This window comes from Lutjanus erythropterus, chromosome 5, assembly GCF_056507025.1.
Source record: "Lutjanus erythropterus isolate fLutEry1 chromosome 5, fLutEry1.hap2, whole genome shotgun sequence".
In the NCBI taxonomy this organism is placed as follows: Eukaryota; Metazoa; Chordata; class Actinopteri; order Lutjaniformes; family Lutjanidae; genus Lutjanus; species Lutjanus erythropterus.
The window spans coordinates 32,447,237-32,474,923 of NC_139321.1; the positions used below are offsets into that span (position 1 = coordinate 32,447,237).

Below are 27,687 nucleotides of genomic sequence, written 5' to 3' on the forward strand. Positions count from 1 at the left end.
AAACTTATTGTTTTTTCTTCTCTTGTTTTCTGTATTTCCATTATTTCTTATTTTGTTCTCTCTTTTGTATCTCTCTTCTTTTCCTCTTCTTCCTTCTTTCAGACCAATGGCATGGCCACCCTTTGCATTTGTCACCTGTGAGCTGACTGGCTTCAGGTTCAGGTGTTTGCAATCATCGTAAATCTACTAAAGGGGAAGCTCTATTTTAACATGAAATAGATCATCATGAAATAGGTATCTGAATAATGTCTTTGTAACTTTTACCAGAAGAGTCCCTTGAACCTTTCTTCCTTTTTTTTTTTTTAAAAAAAAAAAAAAAAAGGAAACACTGAAAATCTACAAAGAAGCAAATCACCTCACAGGAATCTGCGGTTTTGAAAGTCAGCAGCTACTCATGACTATATGACCTAACCCAGGGATTTACACATCCTGGTTCCTGTGGATTTCTATGCATCTGGTGAGCTTCACCACTCATACATAAATAAACAGCAGAGGTGTAAGGATTAAAGTTATGAAAGACATATTACATGCTACATTTTTGTAAATGTGATGTAAGAACAGGAAAAATCTGGTCTGCTTATAGACGTACAAGGCAAATATGTGACTTTCCAGGCAGTTTTCATCCTTGACATTCAACTCTCATGCTTCTCTTATCTCAGAGATTAGCTTTTTCCTGCTTTTTGTGTTCCTGGTTACCTCCTGAGAATTTGATCGACTTGAGGAGTTGAAGGGAGGACAGACAGAGGAGGAAAAGATGAAGAGGAGCAGGGAGGAGGAGGATGACACAGAGCGGAGCTGCTGACAGATGTGTTGAGCTCACTGCTGCTCTGTGATGATGAGAGGAGATGAGAAAATGGAGAGGAGATCAGTGAGGAGTGTGGAAGTGTCAAACGAGAGGGGAAAGAAATGTACAGAACAGGAAGGGAGGAGAAATCATCATCCTGTCACATCTGTCACATCTGTCTCTACTTTGATTTGTCATTTGGGCACTTGAATCCAATTCGAAAAATTCTGCACCTGGATGTCAAATGCCAACGTTTTAGGTTGGTGAAACGTCCCAAGCACAGCAAAACATGAAGTAAACAAATAAGAAAACTGCAGATACAACCATCACCGCACATTTCTACTGTGGCATAAGTGATAATCAAAAGGGGAAAATGTTACAGATTATACCTTTAAGGCAATATTGGAGTGACCTCCATGTATGACTTAACTTTTATGTAACCAGGTTATTCCTATTGAGATTAAAAATTCTTCTTTTCAAAAGAGCCCTGGATAGAAGCAGCACAGTGTTTCAAAAAAATAACGAAGTTCACAAACAAACAACAAACAAATAATTTCAAGGCAACTATTTAAACTAAATTTTTGAGTTTTGAATCGAGTTTTGAAATAAACTAAAAAAAAGTTTTGCCAACCTATAATGTTTTACTGAGATAATTTAGTTTGAATCTGTTGAATCTGAGTTTTAGAAACCCGCCAAAAATGTGTTTAAAGAGCTGCTCACAGTGAGCTGTGCACCCGATTTATCATTATTTGGGTGCTTGAAAATTAAATTGAATTAAACTGAAAATATTCAATTATTAACTATTATTCACATTTCCTTCACTGTTTTTACTCAGCCATTTTTGAAATAGAAAGAATGTAGTAAATTATCTCAATAGAACATTATTAGTTGATAAAACTTTTTCAAAACTGAAAGGAGCAGTGTTGGAGGTTGAATCTCTATTTTCTATATATGTATAGTTGAGGCGGGTTGTTTCCTCCGCCCCTCCACCCCCGGCTCGAGGAAGCTCAGGCAGGCTGCAGGAACACTGCAGGCGTAAAGACGAGCACTGCCTGACATATTTCTTAACTTAAGCATTACAAACATCTACTGTTCCTTCAAGATTATTAATGATTTCTTACGATTCGTAAACAGACACTCACTCAATCTGTGAACATTCAGAGTTCATTTGAACTCTGATTAACATAACAAATCGGTTATTGCGGCCCGGAATAGAAACGTCAAAGGAGGACACCACGGCTGCAGCATTGATGTCAGACAGCGAGCATGTTTCTTCAATTTCTGATGGTTTATCATGGTCACTTTATGACCCACAACAGGAAATGACAGACCTCCCCTTTAAGAGTCTGAGTTGGGCTCAAAACTCAAAAAGTCAATGGAAGTAGTTGCCTTGAAATTTTGTGTTTTCTCAACTTTTTCATTTTTACAGTGTTGTATGAACTCAGAATCATATGCCTCAGAAGACAGACAGGAGGAAATTAATCTAGCAATTAAAAATTCCACTTGCATTTGCCTCCAAAGTCTTGACTACATTTTTAAATGACCTAATTAGGATCAGCTTATCGAGCTGCAAACCACTGTCTGAATCTAACAACTAATAACTTTCAATTTCTTAGTGAAAAACAAAATACCATTTAGTGCAGCGGACAGAAGTATTTTCTGTGTATTTTTATGTAACCTTTGTTTAACTTGAAGGAGGAGAGCGCCTCGTTGAGATTATATCTTTCCAAGAGAGGTCAAGCCAAGAAGTCAGTATACAGTTAGAGGTTCACAACAATAAACACATCAACTATCAGGCCAGGGTTCCTGTTACGCAAAAGAGCAGAGATTATCCTGTTAAAACATACATTCAGGTGTTTGAGGTCTCAAGTGACCATCCAACTCAGTTCGAAAACTATTACTGTCCAATCCACAATATACCCAGTTTTTACTGTGTGTTATTTCACAAAGTGTGCTGTAAAATTATAAACTGTTTTCTTGATCTTTGAAATGGTTATTTTATGTAAGGCAAGCTTTTTCACCATTGGAGCATTTATTTTATTTCTCAATATAAACTCTTTTTTGTGAGACCTGTCTAAATTACAGACTTTTTGCCTCGGTCATAATTTGAGAAAATTCACCCTAGATGGGCATGAAGATTTCATATTGTGTGATCTGTCTGTCAGCAGGGGTGTTATCTAGACATCTGAACATCCTTCACATATTGATTGTTGTTGTTTTGCAAAATGAATGAAGTTTATTTTTTTAGAAAATAAAAAATAAAAATGTGCTGTAGGTGAACACAGTGAGTGATGTGACTTCTGAGCTTCTGAGATGAAGAATGTCTCTTTTGTTGGAATGAAGTTTAATCTTTCTTTTGACGTGAACCTTTAGTGAATGTAACTAATTTCATGTAGCAATTTTTCTTTTTTCCTTTTTTTTTTTTTTTATTTTTGCTCTAAGCTCCAATAACAGTTGAGCAAGCTTGACACCAGAACCTCGAACAATATTTCTGCTTTCCTGTTTCCTGCACTTAGATTATGGTAAATGCTAGACTTGTGTGTGTGTGTGTGTTGAAAAGAAAACTCAAAGATGGTTAAAAGATGTTGCTGAGGGCCCTATAAAAGCAACATGTAGCTGCGTCTTATGTCAGCTAAGGTTAGAAAAACTCCAGCAAACTCACTACCTAAAGATTTACAGCTAGCTATATAGCTAGTGTTTTGTTAAACTAAGCTATCAGATGTAACTATCTTGCTAAAGTAGATGTAGATTTGCTATCTAGTTAGCAAACATGTTTTATAAAGATGGTGCTCGTTCTGTCCAGTCAGAGTTGCTCACCTGGTGTGTAAGCCAAAAACGTTTTTTAATTTCTTATTTCTTTGTTTACTTCCAAGATATATTATATATATGTGTATATATATAAATATATATAAATATCATATATTTACAAATATTTAAAAAAGTCATAAGTGAGCTTGTTTGAGGTTTGGGTTGTCTTGATCATGGCCTGTTGGTGGGAAAAGATCTTTTTGCGCCACAGAAAAAAAAATATTTGCTGCAGTTTCTTAGGTTTACATATTACATTTCTGCTAGTTAGCTTGCATTTTACAAACATTAGTTATCAGATGACACTAACTACTTAACTATTGATGTAGATTAGCTAGCAAGTTAGCTACTGTTTATTTTTAAAATATTAACTCACAGGAGTTTGTTTTCCTGTTTGTCTTCAATATTTTTTTCTTCCATAGACGAGCCTAGCACATATCATATCTAGGTACAAGACAGGAGAAAGTTGACCAAAGTTCCAAAGCAGACAAGACTTAGGAAGGGTTTTGTGGTTATTTGACACAGAGAGACAAAACTATTTCAACTTCAGTTACCAGAGATACTGTGATATGCATGTTGTTGCTTTATACCAGGAGATACCAAAGAGAAAAGAGGCAAAAAAAAAATTGGTTTTGCAAGTTCAGTTCTCTCTGAGTGTTGGAGAATTGGTTTGTTCTTCTCTATTGCAGCCCTACTTTCTCTGGACAATTAGATGGCTGCATTAGACTAAGTCTTGTCCATTGCCAGAGCAAATGTTTAGTCCTTTAGACCTTGAGGTCTTGCAGGACCTTTCGCTCCCTCACAGAGAGAAGGTTCTGGTGTGCGGTTGGCTGGTTTAAAAGGGTGTGAACCCATGGAGGAGATTCCTGGGCGCTTGAGTCAACAGCAGCTGTGGTTGGTGATGAAGAGAAGCTGTCCAAAGAGCTTTTTACCGGCAACTGCCTTTTCACTGTGAAAGGACGGCTCAGGTGAATGGAGTCAGTGACCATGAAGGGCTCTCACACACACAGACACGCACCTGGGAGAAAACACAACACGCATGTACTCATAGAAACCGCGACAGATACCTATACATGCACACACTCACCTGGAGAAGAGACTGAAAGTGCAACATGTGCACACAGCTACACATGGAAGTGTGTACACAAAAGCACGGATGCATGCACCACACACACACACACACACACACACACACACAGATGGGAACAACACAGACACCTGGCAGGCATTGAAGCACCGTTCTGTTTGCATACCTCTCCCTCTCTGCACTCATCCTCCACACAGCCACAAAGCCGCCATTAAAACTAGGAAAACAAAAACACAAAAAAGAGGCTAAAAGGGGGCAACAGGCGGCTTCCATCCTTCTTCCACCCATCCATCCCTCCCTTCCACCCTTCCTCCGTCTCTCTGTGTTGAATGTTTACCTTCCATGAAAAGAGAGGGATGTGGACAGACAGGGTGAGAAAAGAAAGAAATCTGGCAGAGGGGAAGGGAGCCAAGGCCTTTAAAGTCTGCCACAGAGCCGTGACAAAAGCCTCCTAATCTCGGTGTTGTCTTTCGGCCCCTTTTTCTCCCCGCACATCCTGCCAAGTGTGTGTCGCTCTGTGTGTGTGTGTAAGAGAGAAAAAGAGAGGAAGAATGTCAGAGTCAGTGTGTGTTATGCAAGCAAGAGTGTGTGGATTTGAACGTAGTAAAAATGGCAGTGCAAGTTGGTGTGTGTTTGCATGAAAAGAGATAGTGTGTGTGATAAGGAAGTGTGTGTATGTTTGTGTGTGTGTGCGTGTGACAGGAAAGGAATCTTTCCACAGCCGTGCTGACATCACTCAAGCATGCATGGGACAGTTGGAGGAGGCCAGGCCTCTTCAAAGGCAGCAGCCTGCCTGCCTTCACATGTGGGATGTCTGTTTATGTGTGTTGAAGAGAATATGAGTGCTCCAGGTCAGCCATCCTCACCTGTTCCTCTTTGAGTAATAAAATGAAAACATTCAGCTCTCTTCTGCTGAAATGCAACAAAACTGCATGTGAGTGTGTAACGGCGTGTGTCCATCAATTCCTCGATCTCATGCTTTTCACCTTCTTCAAAAGCAGCAGATGTTCATGAAGAAGTGTGTGTGTGTGTGTGTGTGTGTGTATGTGACCTCCTGAGCGCTCCTTCCTCATCCTGTCGATCCCTATCACAGGCAGCTGTGGTCCGAAGGTTTCACACACACACACAGCAGAGGAATGCACACTGGCGATATCATGATTTACACAAGGCTGAGGTAGACTACAGTGCCATCTACAGGCCGATCAAGTCAGTGCAGTGGACAGTGACTTTAATTTACTTCAATATCTACATCTCTACATGATTCAGCCTCATTTATGACAAAATATCACAATACGGGTGCATAATATTACTGAAATTAATGTCAACATATATTTTGTGTGCAAAATCACTCATAACATGATGAAACTGATTGTCTAACCAAGACTACATGTAATCGGGACAACGTGATCAGATTACAAAAAAAGTAACTAAACTAACTGCATTTGAAGAAATGCGTAATTAGATTATAGTTACTTTAATATATGGCCATTTCTGCCATCTTTTGCTAATAGATCCCCTTAAATCCCATACACTGGACCTCTGAATCAGAAATATTTGACAACTTATTTTGTTTATTGTCAGTGACGGTTTTCTTATAGTCGTGTAATCAACTAAAATAAAATGACACAATATGATCATATTATCACAACACAATTCTTACAGCTGTACATGAAACCAGCCAAAAACGTTTTAGTGTGTTCTTAATGCCACTATTATTAGAATATGGATCATTTTAGGATGGATTTGTTCCAGCTATGTGAGTTTTAAAAAAATCAGTGTCAGTTTTAAAAAAAATAAGGAAAGAGAAATGCTTTGAATCATGTTTAAGAGTTCCTTCATTTTAAATCCCAGTCAGAAAGTCACATGTAGCTCAACCTTTTTGGCTTGTGACCTGTTATAACAAGCACACATATATCAGCTTTTCAGATTGCTTCCTTTTCATAGGTTTTTTTTTTCACATCACAAGAAAAAAAAGATTTGAGATTTAGGAAATTAGAATAACCATCAGAATTTCATTGCATTGCATTTTTTCATTTCCCTTCATTTATCCAGTTATAGTTGATCTATATGAGATATACATGCTTTATGGTGGATCATTAATCAGATTCAAAAGTGGATAGTAAAAGTACAGAACCCTGCGGTAAAGGTTTGGTTTCAGGATAGAAATACACAGAGTATGTAAATAAGTTGAAACCTCCTGAAATAAATCCTCCCTCGTGGCTTGCTTGGATATATTTGAAACAAAAACGTCTTCATTAGTCCTCTTCTGTGAAATGTTAAACAGTAAAGGTGACAGGATCACAGACGATACACTGTCGTGCTACACAGAAACACTTTCTGTTCACCTAAGAAAGACAAATAGCTCCAGTGTGAAATCATTTAGTTCATGTCGTGTCTCGCCTAGAGGGGATTACACTTACAGCACCAAAGGTACAAGACTGAAATACTGAGTGACAAAGTGTGAAATCTGGATCAGATTAAGAGAGAAGCTTCTCCTTTACACACACACACACACACACACACACACACACACACACACAGAGAGAAAGATGGAGATGAAGATGGAGAGAACGAGAGAGAGTGAGAGGGAGGGGTGGACAAGTTGTGGGAACACGCTGCTGAATAATTACCACTGACATCAGAATAGTTTTCTTTAGCTCTCTGAAGTGGCAGAGCTCATTTGTACAGCCTGGAGCCATACAGAGGTGTGTGTGTGTGTGTGTGTGTGTGTGTGTGTGTGTGAGAGAGAGAGAGAGAGTGTGTGTGGAGGAGAAAGTAAGAGGAGAGGAAGAGAGATAAAGTGGGAGAAGGAAATGTCTTCGGCTGTGTTGCACCAATAAGGATTAATTTTTAAAACTGGTTAAATCACGGTTAAACTTTAAATTATGTTAAACCAGCCCTTTAAACTAGCTTTGAATTAAGACAGATTAAATATAAACCACAATTTAGATTTTAATTTAAAAATAAATCCAGTTTAATTCTGCTGTACCAAGTCTTTAAACTCCAACTTAAAATGTGAAGGCTTGTTAACTTTTTACCTAGATGGCAAACAATGTAATGTGTTAACTCTTGGCTAACTAGAAAACAGTGTGAAGAGTTAACTTTTTACCTAGATGATAACAATGTAACTTTTTTGTTGCTGCTGATTTACTTTTTAGATTAAACTATTGATTAAACTTGGTGAACAAAGAGAGATCTGCTTAATTTTAAAGGTTGAACATGCAGGATTTGTGACTAGCTGTCTGTAAACTGACTAGAAAGGCAGTTGATTGTTGAGTCTCATGTGAAATACTGACATTTTGGGTTGGAAAAGCATCCTGAGCACAACAAAATAATTAGAAAATATAGGCTGAGGGTGGAGTGTCTGTGAGTGCAGGTGCTGTCACACACTTGCAGTGCATCTTGGGTGATGATTGAGATTGATTGAGATTGATTTTTCTTTCAAGTCTATGCATTGTTTTTTCATGAAAATCCTGCATATTTTGCCCTTAAAACTGGAGTTTAAAATTGGCTAAACTCAGAAATAATCTTAGATTAAATTAATCTTTGTAGTGCAGCCCAGTCTTAGTGTGTGAGAAAAGAACGGTATAACTTTATTTAAAACAAAATTACAATATTACTGCAATTGTGATATAAAAACTCACAGCACAAGAGACAACCCAGTGTGTGTGCATGTATGTGTGTGGGTATATGTGTGTGTGTGTGTGTGTGTGTGTGTCCATAAGGGAGAGATTATTCTGATTTAGTCTTCTCCCTGTCAGTGTCTGACACCATGACAGTTTAGTCTGCCCTGGGGAGCCATTTCTCTCTAAGTGGACCTTAAAAAACAGGAAACGACTTCCAATCCCACCGGAGCGCAGAGGAGGATCAGGCCTACTGACTCTGTACAATACCCTTTAACTTCATGCACGCACGCACACACGCACACACACACAAACTATATAGTGCCTGAATATAGCATGCACAAACCCAGAACACACACACACACACACAGTCACACCTGAGCCCACTTCAATAGACACCATTCACCACCCTGACAACCTGGGACAATAGAGGCAAAAACGCAGGTCGACAAAGAGAGAATCGGCCTGTCTGAACACATCTGGCCATCCCCGTCACCCGCTTCACCACATCATCTTTTCCTCTCCCTGTGATGACTTCAGGTGATATCATGTTTCCATTTGGATACACTTTGCTTTGCCTTCACTTGCATCTGTTTTGTAACCAGATTTGAGGGTGAATTCTCGAGTCATCTTACTAAAGTTACACGCAGCAGGCCAGGAGTGAGGAAACTATTGTTGAGGGTAGTTAATGATACCGCTGCTGCCTGAAGGCTTTCTTGATGTTGCTGCAGCATTTGTCTGTCAACCTCGAAGTCTAGTCTTGTAAGAACCAGCAAATGGACATATTTTTTTAATGAACATAATCCCAGTTTATCTCTGTAAATTGAACAGGTGCTGGTGCAGCAGAGTGAGCGTCACGTCAAACTGTGCCTTCAGCTAAAAGATTGTGAGGCTCTGTGGGTTGAGGCCTGCAGGTCTCTCTCTGCTGGATTAGTGAAAGTAATTCACTTTCAAAACAACATGACTAAACAACTCAAAGTCTACTGTGTAACTTTGCCAGTGGCCACAAACCAGTCGCCAGCATAGAAATAAGGGAAAATGTGTATTAGATTTCATCTGGATAAATACAGCATTGTAAACTAGGACAGCTCACCGTTTTGACTCGTTTAATATCGCCACACATTTTTTGTGCCAGCTATTCTGTGTGTGTTCTGGTGATTTCACAATCAACACACACAGGTCTGGTTAATCATAGATGAGTTGAACCAGCACAACAAAATATATTCAAACAGAGGGAGCCATAACCTTTCAGGAACAGTCTTATATTTAGGGGTCTAAGCAGTGTTGCTTGTTACAGACCCTTATGATTATTCTTTCTTTCTTTTTCTTCTTCTTCTGCTTCTGTTTGTGATCACAAAAATTATAAGATGAAAATTCACCAAAATTGGCAGGTGGTGATATAGCAAACAAGTTTATCTTTGTGCAATTATCTTGAAAACAGCTTGGCATAGACTCAAAATTCTTTTACCATTTTAATCGTTCAATTCATCTGCATCTTTTCTGAATAAGTCTTCTGCTTTAAAAAATGTTAACTTTTATGACTTTTTCTCAATTTTATCAAAATTTTTATGAACTTGTCTTACAGTTAGGTCAATTATCCTGAAAGTGAGTCAGCATCATCTGCAGACTTTGTTGATCTACGCACAATTAATATCAAGGTGAAAATTAAGACCAGGAGTCTTTACTAAGCTAACATTTTAAAGCACATTGCTTTTTCCCTCGAGTGGCGCCACAAATTCTCATCTTATAATTAGCTGCATGAATTTGTACAAAAATTTGCTGAGTTGATGCATGAATTTTGGCAATAAGTGACTTATTACAATAAATCTAAATTTATAGACATTTCACAATCCAAACTCCCAAACACCAGCTGTACATCCTACAGAGCTAAAATTTCTTCAGCACATCTGCTGAATTGTGACTAAAATTTGTCTCACTGCAACCTGTGGTCAATTCAAGTACGTAACTTTATTCTAATTGTATTCATGCTGCATGATAAATCATTACTATACATATGTTGTTACTCAGCTTCCTCAAAAAATATCATGACTCCCTTCAGCCCTTGGAGAATTGTATGATCTACTCCAAAGAAAAGCCTTCTTATTAACCTAGATTCATATAGATACTAAAGCATGACAAAGTCAAGGAACAGAACACACATTCTGTGTTTTGTTTCTACATGATATGGCAACGGCTGCACATGTAGACGCAGCGGCCAAAAGCTACTTCAAACTTAACTACTTTATTCTTCACATCAGTTATTTTTTCATCTTTACTGCTGAAACATGCATCAACTATGACTGAAATACAATCATAGGCATTGGAAAATGAAGCATGTGGTCTGGATTAAAGAGCAGCATACCTTGAGATGATCAATGAATACAGATATTATATTTTATGTTGTATTTGTGTGCAGCATGAAGGAACTAAGACTCTTATTTTGTTGTACAACCCAGTGTTGTATAATGATGATAAATGACCTTGATTCCTTGATTTAATTGGTCATGCTTTACTATCCTATAGTATGAGACTCTGTGCCTGAAAGGTTTTGGCTCCTCCTGTTGGGATGTATTTGTTGTGCTGGTTGCAATCATCTATAATTAACCCCACCTGTGTATATTGATTGTGAAATTTTCCAAACGCATGTTGAGGAAGGATGTTTAGCTCAAAACAAGTGTGTAAAAATATTTAACAGTCAAATCAGTGTGTTGTCCTGGTCTTTCAGCACCTGCTCTTCAGGATTCAACAGTAAGTTGAGCTTGATGTATGTTATTTTAAAATACAGCTTTATGCCAGGATGATCAAAATATTAAAGGTAGTTAATGCACACCATATTTCATTGATCAGCTACAATGGTCATGTCATTAATTTTATCAGTTTAATTGATAGTGAAACAGAAAATGTTGTAATTCAACAAAACAAAATCCAACTTTAGTCATCAATGTACAGTATGATATATCCAAATTCAATGGATAAATTTAATTTCACAAAACACAAACTGGCTGGTGACTCAGTTTAGGTTCTGAGAGACATAAAACTTCTATATACATGTAAGGGGCCAGGCGTATTCATGGCGTGTGTGGGTGTGTGTGTGTATGTGTGTGCGTGTTAAGGAGGGCAGACCAGGGAAGACATGGAGTGTCTGAAGGAGGAGGGAGGTTTGAAGATGGGAGACTTCCATCCTGAACTATGGCCGTACGAAATATCTGGGGTCACCGATGATCCTTGAAAACGACTGAAAGAGAAGAGGAGAGAAGAGCTGACTCAAACGTCAGGTGTGTTTTATTAATTTCCTGCTACATCATATTCACACTGCAAGTATACATGATCAACTAATGAGAATTTTTAAAAATGTTCTTTTGTTAATAGCTGTCAACAAAAGCTATGAAATGACCAAAACTAACCCTGCTTTAGTAAGTCTTGTAATATTTTCCAACTATCCCAACTTTCACCTTCTTAATTTTGATAGTAAGTAATTTCCTGACACTCGAAAAGGAGTAAATCGTGTATTTGCTGGCGACTATTTTCAGGCAAACATTTGCTGTGGTTGTGAGTAGTTGTGGCAGCAGGACAGTGTGTATGGGAATAAACAGAGCCCATGTTCATGGTAATACATAGAGCTCTACAGCACAGAAGATACTGGCTTATATAGTATCAGGCTTAAGTTATACAAACAATACTTTTTAGCTGGATGAGTTTATTGTTGGTTTTGGTATTTGATTGGGTTTTGAATTAAGCTGATGCAGGTAGTCTCTGTTGTGATCTAAGACGTTGCACATTGTTTAATGAATGAAATGAGTCACCTGACTGTGGCTGGTCGAGCTGAATGGATGGCCAACATGCTTTGACTTGATGATCTGTGAGGGATGGTGCCTAAATGTGATATTAGAGAGATCCAATGTTACTCCCTCGCACAGGTCATACAGACATAATAGGCATGATGATTTTAAAAAACATGATATAATTCAGACATTATAGGCTTATCTGTCTCGTCTTTCATCGCATGAGCTTGCTGCAAATTTCATTTGGAAAATCCTCCAGAAGACAAGACAAATATCTGACTCATCTACCACACAAACATAGATGTTGCTACCCAACAGGGAAAACACAGACAACATGTACAGTACACAACCCTCTACTACAGACAGCTCTATAATAAATGTCACACCATCCTTATCTGGCAATAACAAGACTTCAAGTGGTCTGTTATGCATTTTGAATAGCCCAATAAATCTGCAGCTTACCAGCTGCAGCAGTGTGTGGCTGGAATTGTTTGCACCTTGTGAGTCTGTGTGTGTGAGTATGTCATCATGGCAAAATGTGGTCCTGGAGACACCTACTATTAACGGGAATTACAACAGAGGTGTTTTTGAGATCCTTTCCAGATGTGTATATGTCTGTCAGTTTGAAGATGGTCACAAGGGCAGAGGGGAGTTTGAATAATCATTAGAGCACCATCCACTGCAAACTGTAAATTACAAGGCTTATACTCTTATAAATTACTCCCAGCAGGTTAATCAGATCCACTTTGCAGGTGGTTGTAAAGTCTTAAAACCTTGATGATGCTAATAGTGAAACTTGTGAGTTGCTGCCATGATGATGCATTATTTGCCATGAAACAGGTTTGTCTGTCTGTTTGTCTGTCTGTCTGTAGACATACAGTATTTTGTCACCACGATAGCATCATAAGTGTACAAGAATCAGTAACAAAATTTTACAGGTTGTTGGATGGAAACAGCCTCTCAGTGAAAGTGTGTGAGAAGGTGTGTATGTGTGTGTTAGCATCAGGATTTGAGAATGACAGCTTTTCTCTGTTCCAGTCCAGATTCACTCTGATTCTCTGGGGCTTCCTCTGCACTCGGAGAACAGTGAGTGGAAGTGGTGGTGAGAGTATTCACCTTTATAGAACCGAATTCCCCACAGTCCACACAGTATGAGTCCCTTCCTCTGGACAGGCTCAGCTAACACACCCAGTGACCAGTATGAGCTGTCTTCATCCGCAATATCCCAGCTGTAAGTTCCTGAGTCAAAAACCTCAGAGCCAAGGACAGAGCAGTAATAATCAAACCTTTCTGGATTATCAAGAAGCTGCTGCTCCTCTCTGACTATCACAGTTGCCTGTCAGGTTCCTGACAGAGGCTGTGGAACCTCCAGCAGGGGGCACTGCTGGACTCTTTCCACAGAAGCTGTGTATATGTGCAGGAATGAGACGTGTTCTGCTCTCAGCTCCTCCTCTGTGGCTCTGACTGTGTCTAAAAGAGCTGCCATCTCTCTTCTCAGAGCCTCCATCTGCTCCTTCATCAGCTGAGTCTTCTGCTCCTCTTCCTCCTTCAGTGCAGCCAGCCTGGCCTCCTCTTCCTCTTCTAGAAACTCGTGAAGCTTCTCAAACTGCTCCTTAATCTGCTTCTATGTGTGGTTTCCTGGTTAATCCTGGTTTGATTAAACTTCACTTTAACTTCTTCAAAGTTCTTCATTTTCACCTTTAAGGGCTCCAGAGCATCCTGAAGTTTCTTATTGAACTGTCTTGCAGCTCCAGACAGAAGAGTTTGAGTGTCTCAGCGTGCAGACTGCAGAGAGCCTCTGAAGCTCTCTGATCTCTCTCCCGTAAGAAGGCCTCACACAGGTTCTTTAACACCAGGTTACAAGGTGGATCTACCCTTGAAGATCTTCTCTTACAAAGTGGACACTCGCGTGTTTGTTTCTCTCTCCACCAGGTCAGCAGACAGTCTTTACAGAAGCTGTGGCTGCATGACAGAACAACAGGATCTCTAAAGACGTCATGACAGATTGAACAGCAGAGATCTTCCTCTGATATGGAAGCCATCTGGTGTCTGAGTGAAGATGAAAACAAAAGAGACAGAAAATAGCCAGCCATGACTCCTTTCCCTCTTCTACTAACTTCACTGAAATTTATTTTGAGCTCTTTTTTTTTCCAACTCGCACTCAGTGTGCTTGTCAGCCAGTTGAAGCAGCAGTGTTGTATTTTTCCACTTTTCTCTCGTGTAGCTGAACTCATTCAAAAGAGGTTGTTAGCGTGGTCTGTGAGTTTCTCTTCAGTGAGGAAGAATAAACCACTTTCCTTGTTTGTCTCAGATGAGCCAGGTGATGGGCAGCTTCTGCTGAATGCTGTTGCTGTACACCGCTTCCTTACTAGCAGCGATGTGAACAAGAAAGCAATCGAACATCAGATTGTCTCAGTTTCTCTTGAGCGTGTCCTAACCTCCTTTGTGTGTCAGTAAACAGGTTAAGCTACATGTCTCTTGTTTGAAAAAAAAAACAAAACCTATTTTCTCTGAACAAAATCCATGCTGATTAGGGCTGGGCAGTACCAAACAGTATAACACCTGATACATTAAACTTTTTTGGTACCCAGATGACTATTTATATTGTTTTGTTTATAGCCAGTCACCATAAGTATTATTGATGAATATGCACCTTTGAAAATAGAGGTATCGAATAAACTACTCCATGGGTATCTATATCACTTTAAAGGTACTGGTATCATCTTTTTAAACAATACTCAGCCCTACCATTAATGTCCTTTAAGTTTCTGTTTCCACTCCAGACAGCAGTTAACATGGACGATGAGAAAGTAATTGAGTTTCTTGTATGACCCACGCTTTTTATAGGGATATCCTCAAAACAACCAAACTGGCACATTGCTATGATGTTTTTAAACTTATTACTTCATTCCACATGGATATTTCAAAATTTCATTTCGTCATTTCATCCTAAGGAAGACCTTTTGTCGTCAAAACATCATGTCAATGAGACATTGAAGAAAGAATTGAAATAATGTTGCAGTGTGCCAGTATTTTCTTTTATGCTTTCGAACATATGAATTGGAACCACAGAATACTGCTGGAAAGAGGAAACATGGATTATTGTAAGAGAGGGGTATTGTTGAATATCATAAGAAAGGGGAATATTGTAAGGGCCCCCATGCAGTATTGCAGGACAATGGTACTAGTAGTTCACATCAGGATGATGGCAGCATGTGACACTGGAAAACCTGAGTCAAACCCAAGAATAGCTGCAGACACACTAATCTGACTTCATGATTCAGCCTCCTGGACTGTTTTTAAAGGTGACATGTGATGCAACAGCTATAAAGTTAAATCTCCTATCAGCTCAGGATCACCGGCAAGTTTGGTGGCAGATGCAGTGCTAAGACTGGAAACGAGTAAATCAACATTACAAACATGTCTAAAATAACTCTGTTAAATGCATTTGATCAAGAAAAATCTACATTTGGTTTTGCTGCTCCTCCTACTTTCTTGTTGTTCTCATAGTTTGGAAAAATGTATCCTGATCAGAATGTGGCTGACAAAGTTCATGGGGAAGTTTTGATCATGTGAAAGAAACCATTTTTGTGAAAAATTTATTTGACATGGACTTTTATCTTATAGTTTGGCCCATGTCCCATCCTCTAACATAAAGGAGATGGGCTTTATAACCTGTACTGCAGTGAGCCACCAGGGGGTGATCATGTTGAGGAGCTGTCATGTCATCATCTTTCGTACACAATCAATGGTTTCATCACTGTGGGTGGTCAAATGTGGAATTAGTGAACCCAAGACAAGGTTGGGTTCCAAGATGGTTTTGTCAGATGATTATAGTACAATTATGTCTGTGTCAATGTAACATCTTGTTTGTAAATGCGTAACTTTGGATGCATACCTTTGGCAGGGAGAGACACCGAGTTATGACATTGTGTTAGGTAGCAATAATATGTGTGCCTTTAGTGTGTTGAGGTGTCAAAACACTAACCCTAAATTTTAGCTTTATGCATTAATGTAATGAAACAGAGTTATGACTTAAAGTAGATCAAAGGTTATGAGTAAAATTTGACACAAACAACAGATCTTCCTACCAAACACAGGTTTTATGACAGGCAGAGCAAAGCACATACCCATTTGTCCATCTTGTGGAGGACTGATTAATGACAGTCTGGGGACACTGTTAGGCTGAAAGACAGAAACATGACATATCATGACTTTTTATTTGCTTGTTATTCACCACTTTTATTCTTCATGCTCTAAATCATAACAAGATTATATAGCAGAAATGGAAGAAAACTTACTCTCATGAACAGGCTCCTTTCATCAACCTCCATGCTTTCAGCGCTGCAGGAGAGGACACTTCATTAGTCAGTTGTCTGAGCACTGCAGTGATGCCTGAACTGTTTTATAACAAGTCAAATATCTATCTAACATTATTTATGCAGTACTTTCACTCTAGAGCCACTTATTCAGTATGTGAAATACTGACACTTAATTTTCAAGAGAATGCAAAGGAAATTCCCCCACAAATGTTGCAGTAAATTGCTAAAACTGAATGTGAAATGGGGCCTGAGTTGAAAACTGAAAAAATTTTACAGTTAATTTCATTCAGTTGAGTCATTTATTCATATAGCACATTTTATACACATATACAACCCAAAGTGCTTCACATAGCAAAATTAAAACAACACAGACAAGAATAAAAAAACAATAAATAAAAATTTTGCAAGAATAAATATTAAAACAATAAAAGAATAACATTTTAGAAATCTATTTAAAAAAAAGTAAGTAGAATTAAGTAAAAGCTACACCAGGAACAAAAAGAAACAATAACCAATGATGGCTTAAAAACTAAGGTTATAACATAAAAGCTAAATTAAAAATATAAGTCTTTAATTTACTTTTTAAAATACTATAAGAGCTTGTCATGCTAATATGCAGAAATGGTGAGTTCCACAGCTTAGAGGCATAAAAACAGGAGGCACTCTCACTGGTATGTTTATGGGACACATAAGGAACATTTCAGTAGTACTTTCTTTAGTATAGGAAGTATTTTATACATTCATTTGTACTTGTTTGTATTTTAGTGAAAACATAATGCATTTCTCCAAAGCTTGACCACAACTGCAAAACATTAAGAGGCTTGGTGCTTCTCTGCCTGAAACTAAATGATTTTGTGAAACAATTCAGTAAGAATAATCTTTAATTAAAATGTATTATTCCTATTAAAATCCCTTTATCATTATATGTTCCAAATTAACTTTGCATGACAACTCCAGAAGCAAAAAGTCATCAATTTACTTTCCGAACCGAACTGATAGACATGGCAGTAATACTGTAAATGGGGTTAGTATCTGTGATCCATTATTTGTACTGCTTTCAGTCACTAGAAGAATCTAAAGTCTCAGTGGATAAAACAACATTTGTGCTACTGAACTCAAGCAGCCAATCACTCCTGTGTCAACGGTGTCGAGGAAATGCAATGGGAATCCTGACGAAACCCAAGCGTGGCTTAGCTGATTCAGGTGTGTGTGTAGACAGCCGCAGGGCAGGGCAAAGCTGTACAGCAGCTAAAGCTAACATAAGACGGTGGTGCTGAAGCCAGGATATAACTTGTTTGCGTTGTGAAACACCTCCTACATTCTCTCTGTCTCGGTCTTGTGGTGATAGTTAATGAAGGGCAGAGTAAAAAGAAACGGACTGAGCCGGGGTGAGGAGAGTGCAAATCAAAAATGAACACAGAAGAACATTTAAGATATTCAGTGACAATGTGAGGAGACAGGGAGGGACAATACTCACACATCAGTTGTTGAGGAGTGTCTTGAGAGGGACATGGAGGAGATGTGTGGGATCTGCAGGACTGACACCAAACAACAAACAGAAGCATAACATGAACAATCACTTTATGCTATTAATGATGATGAGGAATTTGTCATTCAGGGAATCAATGAAAATACATGGTTTGATGATAGGACCACAAAGACATGACTTAAGTCAGTTTTATGTTCACTCAGCAGCCTCATTTGACCAGTTTCTGGTCTTTCTACATGAGCCCATGCTTCTGGCTGTGCCTTTGCTTTTAGTAGACTTTCTTATATTTACAGAATGTATTTTCATGTTTCTTTTTTTACTAAGTGTTTTGCGGAACAGATTGTGTGACAAGCCTTTGGAAACCCAAAGTCTACATATTTTTCAGCCTCTGCTGGGTACTTCTGTTTCAAGTGATGCTGAAGTTTAGATCCCTTGCTAACAGACTCATGTGAGAGTGTCTTGAAGCAGAGGACGCGTTTGGGGTTCTCATAGCCATTACTTTGTGTGGCACTTGTGTTGCATCATACTTGAGAGTTTTACTTGGACAGAAGTTCTTGAGATTCGTTTCAACTGACTTTTTGTCAGCTGCCATATTGATCTGTTTGTCAGGACTTCAACTTATCAAAAACATGCCCATTTTGTGAGTTAGCACTAAATTTCAGGAATAGAGCAGCTTTGTGGCAGGTCAGGTCAATCCAGGTCAACTCTGACAGCTTATGACATGATAAATGATGGATTGACCGGGAGGCAATAAGAAAAATAAGCATGGTGAATAAGTTTTTGATATCCCACATATTATTATAAACTATATTTAAATATAATTCACATATTAATGATTATGTTTTATTTGTTTATTTTTAAAATTATCTCTATTATTACTATTATCATGTCCTTTTAGTAGAGTGTAATATAATACTGTCTGTTATTAACAATAATAATGTTCACTATCCTCATTGTTTTGGATCACTGATGAGAGCAATAATGTAATATGAACAAAATATTAGCTGCATATAATACAAGTATTCATGGACAGTATAACACATAACCAAAATACCATTAAAATGATTTCATTGAAAGATAAAGTGTGAGTGGCAGCTCAGAGTATTTCTATGACATACCTGTCTACCATAGACGAATGCAATGACCATGACAATAGTGACATTAAGACATTATTAGATTGCTGTTTACCTGATTTATGTCCACGTGGAGTATGGGAACTGCGACTCATCTGAGGCACTGGTGAAACTCTGACACTGAGTGAAAACAGTGTAAAACAAGGCTAGTCAGGTTCAACAAAACATGCATTGCTGCTTCTAACATTGATGACAGTGTGAATCTGAGAATGAGAGAATGAGTGAAGTTCTTAAGTCCTTCAAGCTGTGCTCATGCTCTCAAGCATTAGTATTTGGGTCCAGGATTTATGGTACAGTAAGTCTTTAGTTTCTATTTTACAGGAACTACAGAGGACCAAATGTGCCCATGAACTACAGGAGAATGATACAAAGCATAACCTAAATATTTTCTAACACTGGAGGCTGGAATATTTATTGAAATACTGAAGTTATTCTTCAGATACTTATCAATGTTTACTCCAGAACTTACACTTAAATAAAAAGATAGCTTTTCTGGTCTCTCTTTAAACTAATTCAGTGTTGGCTGTGGTTGTAACAAGCCAAGAGTAGATGTGCCAGGAGTGACACCTAGTGAGAGGTGAGACATAACAGCCAGCTGGTTGTAAATAACTTAATATGGAAAGGTGCTGCCAAACTCAGGCACACACCATCGCCATTTAATGTGAGATCTACCTACAACACAGATCCTCATTTAGTCTTACTTTAGTCTTTTATTTAATGAGCAGCATGATGCATATCATGCTGTATGACATATGATTTTAAAATCCTGTGTGAATGAAGGATGCTACAACTAATGATTGTATTCATTATCGATTAATTTCCTAACTTTCTAAATTAATTGATTAATCAATTGGTCTATAAAATGTCAGAAACGTCAAACGTGAAAATGTTGCATGTAAAATTACTTAAACATTCAAAAGAGTTGGCAATTATTTTTCTGTCAATTGACTAATTGGTCAGTCCACTGATTAATGCAGCTCTACTCATCTTTTAATATCCCATTATGAACACAACGGCATGTACAGTATGTCTATGTCGTTAATAAGTATCTTCAGTCGTCTCTGCTGTACCTCTGATGCTGAAGAGAGTTTTCCAGCTTAGCAATGTAGGCGCTCTGTTCAGTCAGCTTCCTTTAAGGGGAAAAGAAAAATGTTTTCATAAACTGCAGTTTAGAATTGTGTATAAAAATGCATAAGAAACATACTGTATGGCTGAACTTACTTTGTCATTTGATCCATTTCTTGCTTCATCTTGACCAATACCTCTTCTAGTTTTTCATTCTGTAATTGATAAAAATGGTAGGTGATGCACTAGTACACCAGGTGTGACAATGTTACACTGGAGATAGTGTTTATATCTACTTTAGTGGGCAGCAAATAGAAGATGAAAATAATAAAATCATACTTTCTTACATGGCTGGCTGTTAAAAACACTTAAGTCACATGTGTTTTCTACATAGCAGACTTTATGGAATGAAATAGCACTGAATTTCGGAATAGTCCATTAACTACCAAATGAAGAAGAGCAGCCCCTCAAAAACACATATATTCACATCAACAAATACGCACTGCAGAAATATACAGTATATATCTCTCACCTTTTGCTGGTAGTGAGTTAACAGTCTCCTTTGATGTCTTGCCTGAAATATTATAACCTGAGAAAAGGGGGGAAAACAGTGCTATGTGAAATATGCACTAATAAATAATATATAAGTATGTATATATAACTCTCTCAAAACAGTTTTCTGGGCAATCCATCTTGAGCTGACCGAGACAGACATAAATGTTAGAAGAAAGTATTAAGACTATTTTTAATATTTTATGATGTAAAGATAGAAAATGACCAAACTTTGCTGATTTCCGTCAAGTGTTTTGTTGCCACAATGTTGATGTCGGAGAACATGGCCTTCACCCCTGAGCTGCTCTGAAACAAAGACATTTGACAGTTGGATTGTAAAATGATATCAGTCTCTTTCTCAGTTTATAAATTGTGATGTTATCCCACCCGAGGAAGCCATTTAATTGGAAGAATGATGCTTACTTTGTCAGAGAGAGGTGATACTTGGCATTTGACATTGCATATTAAACATATGCCTTTCTTGCCTGGAAAAAAATGCAATTATATATTGATAAAATGACAAAGTAGTGAATAAAATGCATACTCTTTCTATGCTCAGTGAATAGAGGTCATGTAAGCTCTAAATCCAATATAGCAACTGAACAAAAGGAGGCTCTCATGGTGTTTCCGTCTGAGACCCAAAATTAATTAAGTGTAACCCCTGAGTCAAACCCTGCGAGCCAGAGTGAATTAAAATATAATCAAACTCTTGAGACTTTGATTGATATTAGACCCAACAGGAACAGAACCATTGCTAGTAAATATGAGCAGTGGCTCCCAAAGTGGGACCGAGGGACCTCCAGGAGGACTTCCCATATCCAATGTTAAATGGTGTAATTTCACTCTTGTTTCATTTGAAGATATAACAAGAGGCTCCCACTGACAGAGTGTGATGGGCTCAGAGATTTCACCCTGTCTGCTGTGGCATAACAATGGCTAAGAACAATATCAGCTCCATAGTGACATGTCTCAAATGTGGCTGCATCAGGGGAAGTTCATTTGAGCTGTGAGTGTTTGTGTCTTTTGAGAGGGCTTGTCACTGAAAAGTTTAGTTAGAGCAGGCCTATTAAACTGGTGGCCCATGGGTCAAATCAGGACCTTTAATTATATAAATAATTCTATAAACATATAAATAAATAATAAATAAGTTTATTCAGATGAGAGTTTTTTTATTCCCATCACTCATGCTACTGACACAATCATACAGAAGCTCAGTCATCTAAGTGACCATTCACAACACAGCTAACATCAGATCGCATTGTTTGATCACAAGATCATCATTTTATTAAAAGGATTAAAAAGACCAATTCATTTGTTATTACTGTTGTTAACCATAGGGATATTTAATTTATTAAAAGGTTATAATCTAGGAGAGCCAGTGTGAATGAAGAACTGTTATTTTTTTTTGCAAGACTGTGTTCATGAAAACAACTAGCTACATTTTTTTAAAAAAATCTAGGACTCCTAAAGTGCATTTCTTTTTCTCTGCTTTTATATATAGTGTTTCTTGACCGATTGTGAAAAGTAATCAAGTGGCGGAAAAAAGTGCATTGTTTACAAATTAACACATTTGGCCCCACAACACTGTACTTTTTCAAATATGGCCCTTTTAAAAGAGTAATTGAATAGGCTTGAAGAGCCTTGAATTGACCTAATAAGAAACTGTGTCATCAGTTCTGTAATATCACATTAAGTCCAATAGATGTCCCTGTCTAATCACTTTCACCTGCCTGGGGCAGCAAACACACTGAAGTGAAGATGTGATGCTAAACCTTCTAATACACCAAAACATTCATTCAGCACCAGGGATTGTTATGATTCTTGCTAGTATCATGAAACTTTTTCTACCTTTCTGGTAACAGACACTACAGATGATATGGCCACAGGTTGTAACAGCCAGTTTTCGGCTATCACTTGGGGAAAGGAAGCATGAGTTGCAGCAAATCCAGTAAGACATTTGAAGACCTGAAAGATACAAATAGCCTTAAATTAACATGCTAACTTACTTTGCTAGCAAACTCATTTGTGCTAGGGATTAGTCTGTTTACTTATGCTAGCGATAACATATTTATCAAATGATATTACAGCTGTCATGTATTTCTTTTAATTTTAGAAATTTTAGAACTTTACTGTAAAATACAGTCGATTCATTGCGTTAACGTTACCTTGGGTGTCCCGCGTGAAACTAACGTATGTACATCTCGCTGGCCAAATAACGGACTCGAAAGCCGATCGTATCCAGAAGGGAACCGTTGCTTTGCGAAACTCTTGTTCAGGTTGTACAAACTAATTGTGTTGATAACTCTGATGATAACTCTCGCGAGATCTTTCGTGTATCTGGGGTTCTATTCGACACACAACCCTGGAAGCCTGGCAGAGGTCAGAAGAGTTGCACTGTGCTTTCATATGATAACAAAGTTGTTCTGGATTCACCGCGAGTTAGTTCTGAATGTTACAAAGTTCATAAACTATGATTCACAAATCTTAAAACCCAACCTGACTGTTTACATTTCGCTATGCATTACGTTTACTGACGAGATCGTATTCTGTTTTTAATGTGTTTTGGAACACAACTGAATTTGGGGAACGCTGAAACACTTTTCTTCAGTCGTATCTGGGAGGGAACCTTGATTTGCGAAATTCTCGCGATATATCTGAATGTTGCTCCTCATTGCGACGTTAAAATGATCACTCTCGCGAGATCTTCTGCGGGTCTGGGGTTCCCATCACGACTCGACCATCAGCTATGACCCAGCCTGGGCTTGTGCCACTTTCACACGTCTGTGGTCTCTTCTGCCTGCGTCGTTACAAACAGCTGTTTTCTCATTGGTTGCGCTTTGAAAGGTCAGCGGCAAACAAGGTCAAAGTTGAAGTAATTTGAACTTTAACGGCTTTAACGTTAACTGCGTAGTGCGTAGAACCGAAGAACCAGCGTAGCCACACTGTTCTTGTCTGTTAATTAATGATATGACGTAGTAAAAAATTAATTATATATAACGTAACGCTATATGACTAACTGTAACTGCTGTAACTGTCAGTCCAGATTCATATGTCCTATAGAAGATAACGACGATTTTTTTATTATGCTAAAGTTAGCTAGCTAACTAGCGTGACGTTAACTAACGATTGCTAGCTAACTAGCTAGGTTAATTTATATATCGTACCGACTATCTGTGTTAGCTTATATGACGTATTTAAATCTTTAGCCCTACTAAGACTGATTTAATATTTATCCTTGAGGTAAGTTATGCGTAAAAACTATTTAATTCAATTTGCTTATTGTTTCAAAAAGGAAATAATCACGAGACAGTTCTGCTTCAAAAGACTTTTTTATTATTCTCTCATATATTCTGTGTTGTGTCCGTCCTGATGAACCTTGTGAGATATAAGTATCAATTTATTTTAACAGAAGTATAAACAGTGAACTCAAACCTGCACTGACGATAGAACATAATTTCGCTTGCAAGGTGCCCCTATAGCTACTGTGCAACCAGTAGCTTTCTGCAAGCTTTCTGACCTGACAGGCACTTCTTAGGGGGTTGCAGTTTTTCTGAGTTGCGTATTAAATGTAGGCTACTGAAAGTGAAGGTATTGAAAAAGAATTATTAAAATATCATGAATGCATTTCGGGTCATATTTGGAGGCTGCACAGAAATTTAATAAGGGCCACCACTAGTCCACAGGCTGCACTTTGAGAACCCCTGCGTATCCTGTGTCGTGGGCTGATTGACAATAAGAGAAGAGAGCTTTTAATTTCAATGTGATAATAGCCATAAAGTATACTTGTTGTAGCCCACAGGATTGGAATGGATATTGACAAGACATGCTATAAGTTCATCAGGCTCAGAGCTGTCAGGACAGAGGTCATCATCAGACCAGCTTCTTGGCAATAAAGAAGTCTTTGAGCCGTTTCATCTGCCAGAAACCAACTGACAGCAGAATAGAGGTCTGCACCACAGCCCACCATAGCACCTTACTGTTGGTGTCCTCACTGATCTGACGAAACACCTCCTCTTTCTCCTGAATGAGAACAGGGAATATAAAACATGGAGACATGAAATCTTGCTGTTGATGATAAATATTAAAAACATTGGTGTGTTGGTTCAGGACAGTAAAATGCTCATTTACCCTTTGGTACTTCTGCTGCCTGGTGATGTACATCATCTGCTCTATGAGGTGGCTGAGGCTGTTCTCCAGAATCTCCATGTTGTCTTTGGTCTTTTCAGTGTTGGGGTTTATCGAGTGCTCTCCCATCTGAATGTCCAAATGCAGCTTCTGTACAACACAATGGAGAATAATTAGGGGTTGTTTTCAAAATCTATGATTCTGCACTTTGAGCATGTGTGATATGATATTGTAGTGCTTCTGGAATACTAGTATAATGTATGTGTCACTGTATTTTCCCTCTTATATTACATTAATTATATGTTTGTGTCCTTGGGTCTCACCAGCTTCTCTCCAGCAAAGACAGAAAACCTTGTGGAGTTTGTTTGGAAGCAGAAGTAGTGCTGACCAGAGGCATGAGCCGTGAAGGTAAATTTGCCAAATTTACCATAGCGTTTGGACATCTGAACCTAAAGAGCAGGAATTACACTATTAGACTGTTTCTTTCTTATGGGTTAACAAAACATATAAATGATTCTTCTTGACCAGTCAATTGCGAAAGAGAAATAGGAAGTGATATAAAAGTATATGAAGAGGAATCAAGTATTGCTATTATATAATCATCAATATATAGCTCATAAATTCTCTCATTGGTTCATTTTTTCATATTGGGACCACATCAGTGGGCAAAAAGCTGAGCTAGAGGTGTGAGAACATATGATCCAAAAACAGAAATAAAGACTTATGCCCTACATCTTGTAACTTTTCATCAATCAAACCGGTAGCACTAATTTTTAGTAGCACTGTTAAATTCATTTTGTTCTTGTTTGGGTTTGGTTTGAATGGGGAAACCAGCCCACACATGTTTTGGTTGGGTGATATACCTCTCCTGTGAGTACAGTACCTCATGGTTTGGGTCTCTCACTGTAACAGTGATGCCAAGGTGAGGGGAGTGGGTGACCGCCTTCAAATCCCAAGGCTCCAACAAGAAGTAACCTGAAGGTAAGATAGAGTCTCACATGAGTCCACCTGCATACGCAATCACACACAGTTATAGTCAAAGTCATTCTCAAGCTTGTAACAACATCCCAGGATTAGATTGAGCATGAAGACACAGTAGAAATTATGCATTTATATTAAAAATCATGATATTCAATATTTATACGTAATATAATATTTAATACATAGAGTCATTGACATATTTCTGTAAAAACAAATGTTATTGTGTTATTTTTATCTGTCTCTGATTGTAGTACTAATTATAAGAAATATTTAGCACTTGTGAGTACACAGAGTGGAGTGCACAATTAATTTAATTACATTTTCATTGCTGTTTCTTGTTGTTGAAGCACAGAACAAATCTGTTAATGTGCAGTTTGGAAGTCAAAAATGGCCTTTGCACTCACTGAAAGTAGAGACACTATAAATGAAGTACATTACAGTGTGATTCAGCAATCACGTGGCAATTCACAATACAGATTTAAGAATCCAGTTCCACATTCATTACCTCTGTTGAGATTGTAAACGACACTCAGGAGGAATATTTCCTCTCCAGGACTCACCAGTAACCAGTGTGTCTTCAGGAATCTCCTCAATGATGCATTTTTCCTCCTGTTCTCCGAGATCAAAATACATAGCTGCTGCCAACATCAGGTAACACTGGAGGAGAAAGCCAATGCCTCGCAAACCCATTTTCAGTTAACAATGAGCTATTAAGTTGCAGTACACTTGACAGTGACCAAATGTTTGGCCTGTTGTTCCAGTCGACCTTTTTTTTTTTTTTTAACTCCTACTCAAGATTGAGGTACTTTTCATCAACTATAGCCAAACTCTCATGACCTATAGCATATATTTGGAGTGGAAAGTTGTAAGGGAGACAGTTTGAGTGTGAGAAACTCACAGGTGCTACTTTGTGTGACAAAACATTGTGGTTGTTTTGTGACTGGTTAACGTGGGAGCCAATAGCAAGGCTGACTGAGACTGACAGCAGATACAGATTATCCAACAGTGTACTCATAATACACCAACCTGAAAATAGGAGTAGCACCATTACCCTGGCACATGCCATATTTTCTGTTGCAATTATGCAAAAAGTATCTGCCAATCAGTATCATAATGTAAGAGCTTTGGGTAATGGTATTAATCATGTTAGAGTTAATACTGCAGTAGACTTGTTTGCACTGCAGGGTCAAGTGCAGCTCTGCTTTTACCCCACTAAATTGAAAGTGATAGATGTGGCCTAAGGGATACATCACTAGCTATCAACAAGATGCAAGAAGAGCAAGTAACATTCAAGAAGGTGTTTATACGTCTTCATTGTCTCTCTAGGGAGAGAATATGAGAACACTGTATTGTGATGACTGATGTTTAATCTTCCCAGATGCACTTCTCATTTCTGCCCTACTGTCTTATTGCAGTATTTTATAGTTCTTCTAAATTATTGTGCTCACCTTTTAACCTTTCAAATCAAATCAGTTTTATTTTTATTGCCCAGTATCACATATCAAACTTATCTCAAGGGACTCAAGGACCTTAGACCTTCAATGACCCCCCAAAACACTTTATTTTAAGTCAGAAAGGAATAATCTTCACAATACCACATGTTCAAAACAACATCACATCATTACTTATAATATTGAAAGTACCAGAGCCCTTAAAAAATTATCTAAGTGCTCAGTCAAAACCTCAGTTCAGTTTAGTCTTGATTGTCCTGTGTGAAATTTGGCTTGCAGCAAAATCACAGTACTTTTTTTAATTTAACAACCAGCACAGTGTGCAGGTTGTTAAATTAAAAACATTATCCTATTTTGTGTGATTAGGGCTTATTTTCTTTTTGCTGTGCCATTGAAAGAGGTATAGAATATTGTACAAGTATTGTATTGAAGTTTCAAATTCAGGTATAATGACAACTCTAGTGAGGCATACCAGTGTTACAGTGTTT

At 38.1% G+C, this 27,687-nt stretch overlaps 2 protein-coding genes and 1 long non-coding RNA gene across 3 annotated transcripts; 1 reads left to right on the top strand and 2 right to left on the bottom strand.

The window, feature by feature from the left end:
• Window positions 1-11,407: 11,407 nt before the first annotated feature.
• On the bottom strand, window positions 11,408-22,905 carry rnf212 (ring finger protein 212). The gene is made up of 13 exons (XM_084718457.1): window positions 22,808-22,905; window positions 22,491-22,607; window positions 21,066-21,127; window positions 20,874-20,948; window positions 20,623-20,679; window positions 20,247-20,305; window positions 20,096-20,155; window positions 19,081-19,145; window positions 17,881-17,941; window positions 16,383-16,425; window positions 16,212-16,266; window positions 12,103-12,172; window positions 11,408-11,534 (listed from the first exon to the last, which is right to left on the bottom strand). Exons 2-13 carry the CDS (start codon window positions 22,597-22,599, stop codon window positions 11,408-11,410), a joined length of 843 nt encoding a protein of 280 aa, XP_084574583.1. The 5' UTR covers window positions 22,600-22,607; window positions 22,808-22,905.
• A 459-nt stretch (window positions 22,906-23,364) lies between these two features.
• On the top strand, window positions 23,365-26,401 carry LOC146327186 (uncharacterized). Its single transcript, XR_014770582.1, has 4 exons — window positions 23,365-23,486; window positions 25,094-25,175; window positions 25,680-25,748; window positions 26,302-26,401. It is a non-coding gene; the product is annotated as an uncharacterized LOC146327186 (long non-coding RNA).
• On the bottom strand, window positions 24,356-26,593 carry LOC146327187 (transmembrane emp24 domain-containing protein 11). Its single transcript, XM_084718458.1, has 5 exons — window positions 26,309-26,593; window positions 25,651-25,742; window positions 25,091-25,216; window positions 24,771-24,917; window positions 24,356-24,662 (listed from the first exon to the last, which is right to left on the bottom strand). The coding sequence occupies exons 1-5, from the start codon at window positions 26,436-26,438 to the stop codon at window positions 24,513-24,515; spliced, it is 645 nt and encodes a 214-aa protein (XP_084574584.1). The 5' UTR covers window positions 26,439-26,593; the 3' UTR covers window positions 24,356-24,512.
• Window positions 26,594-27,687: the final 1,094 nt, after the last annotated feature.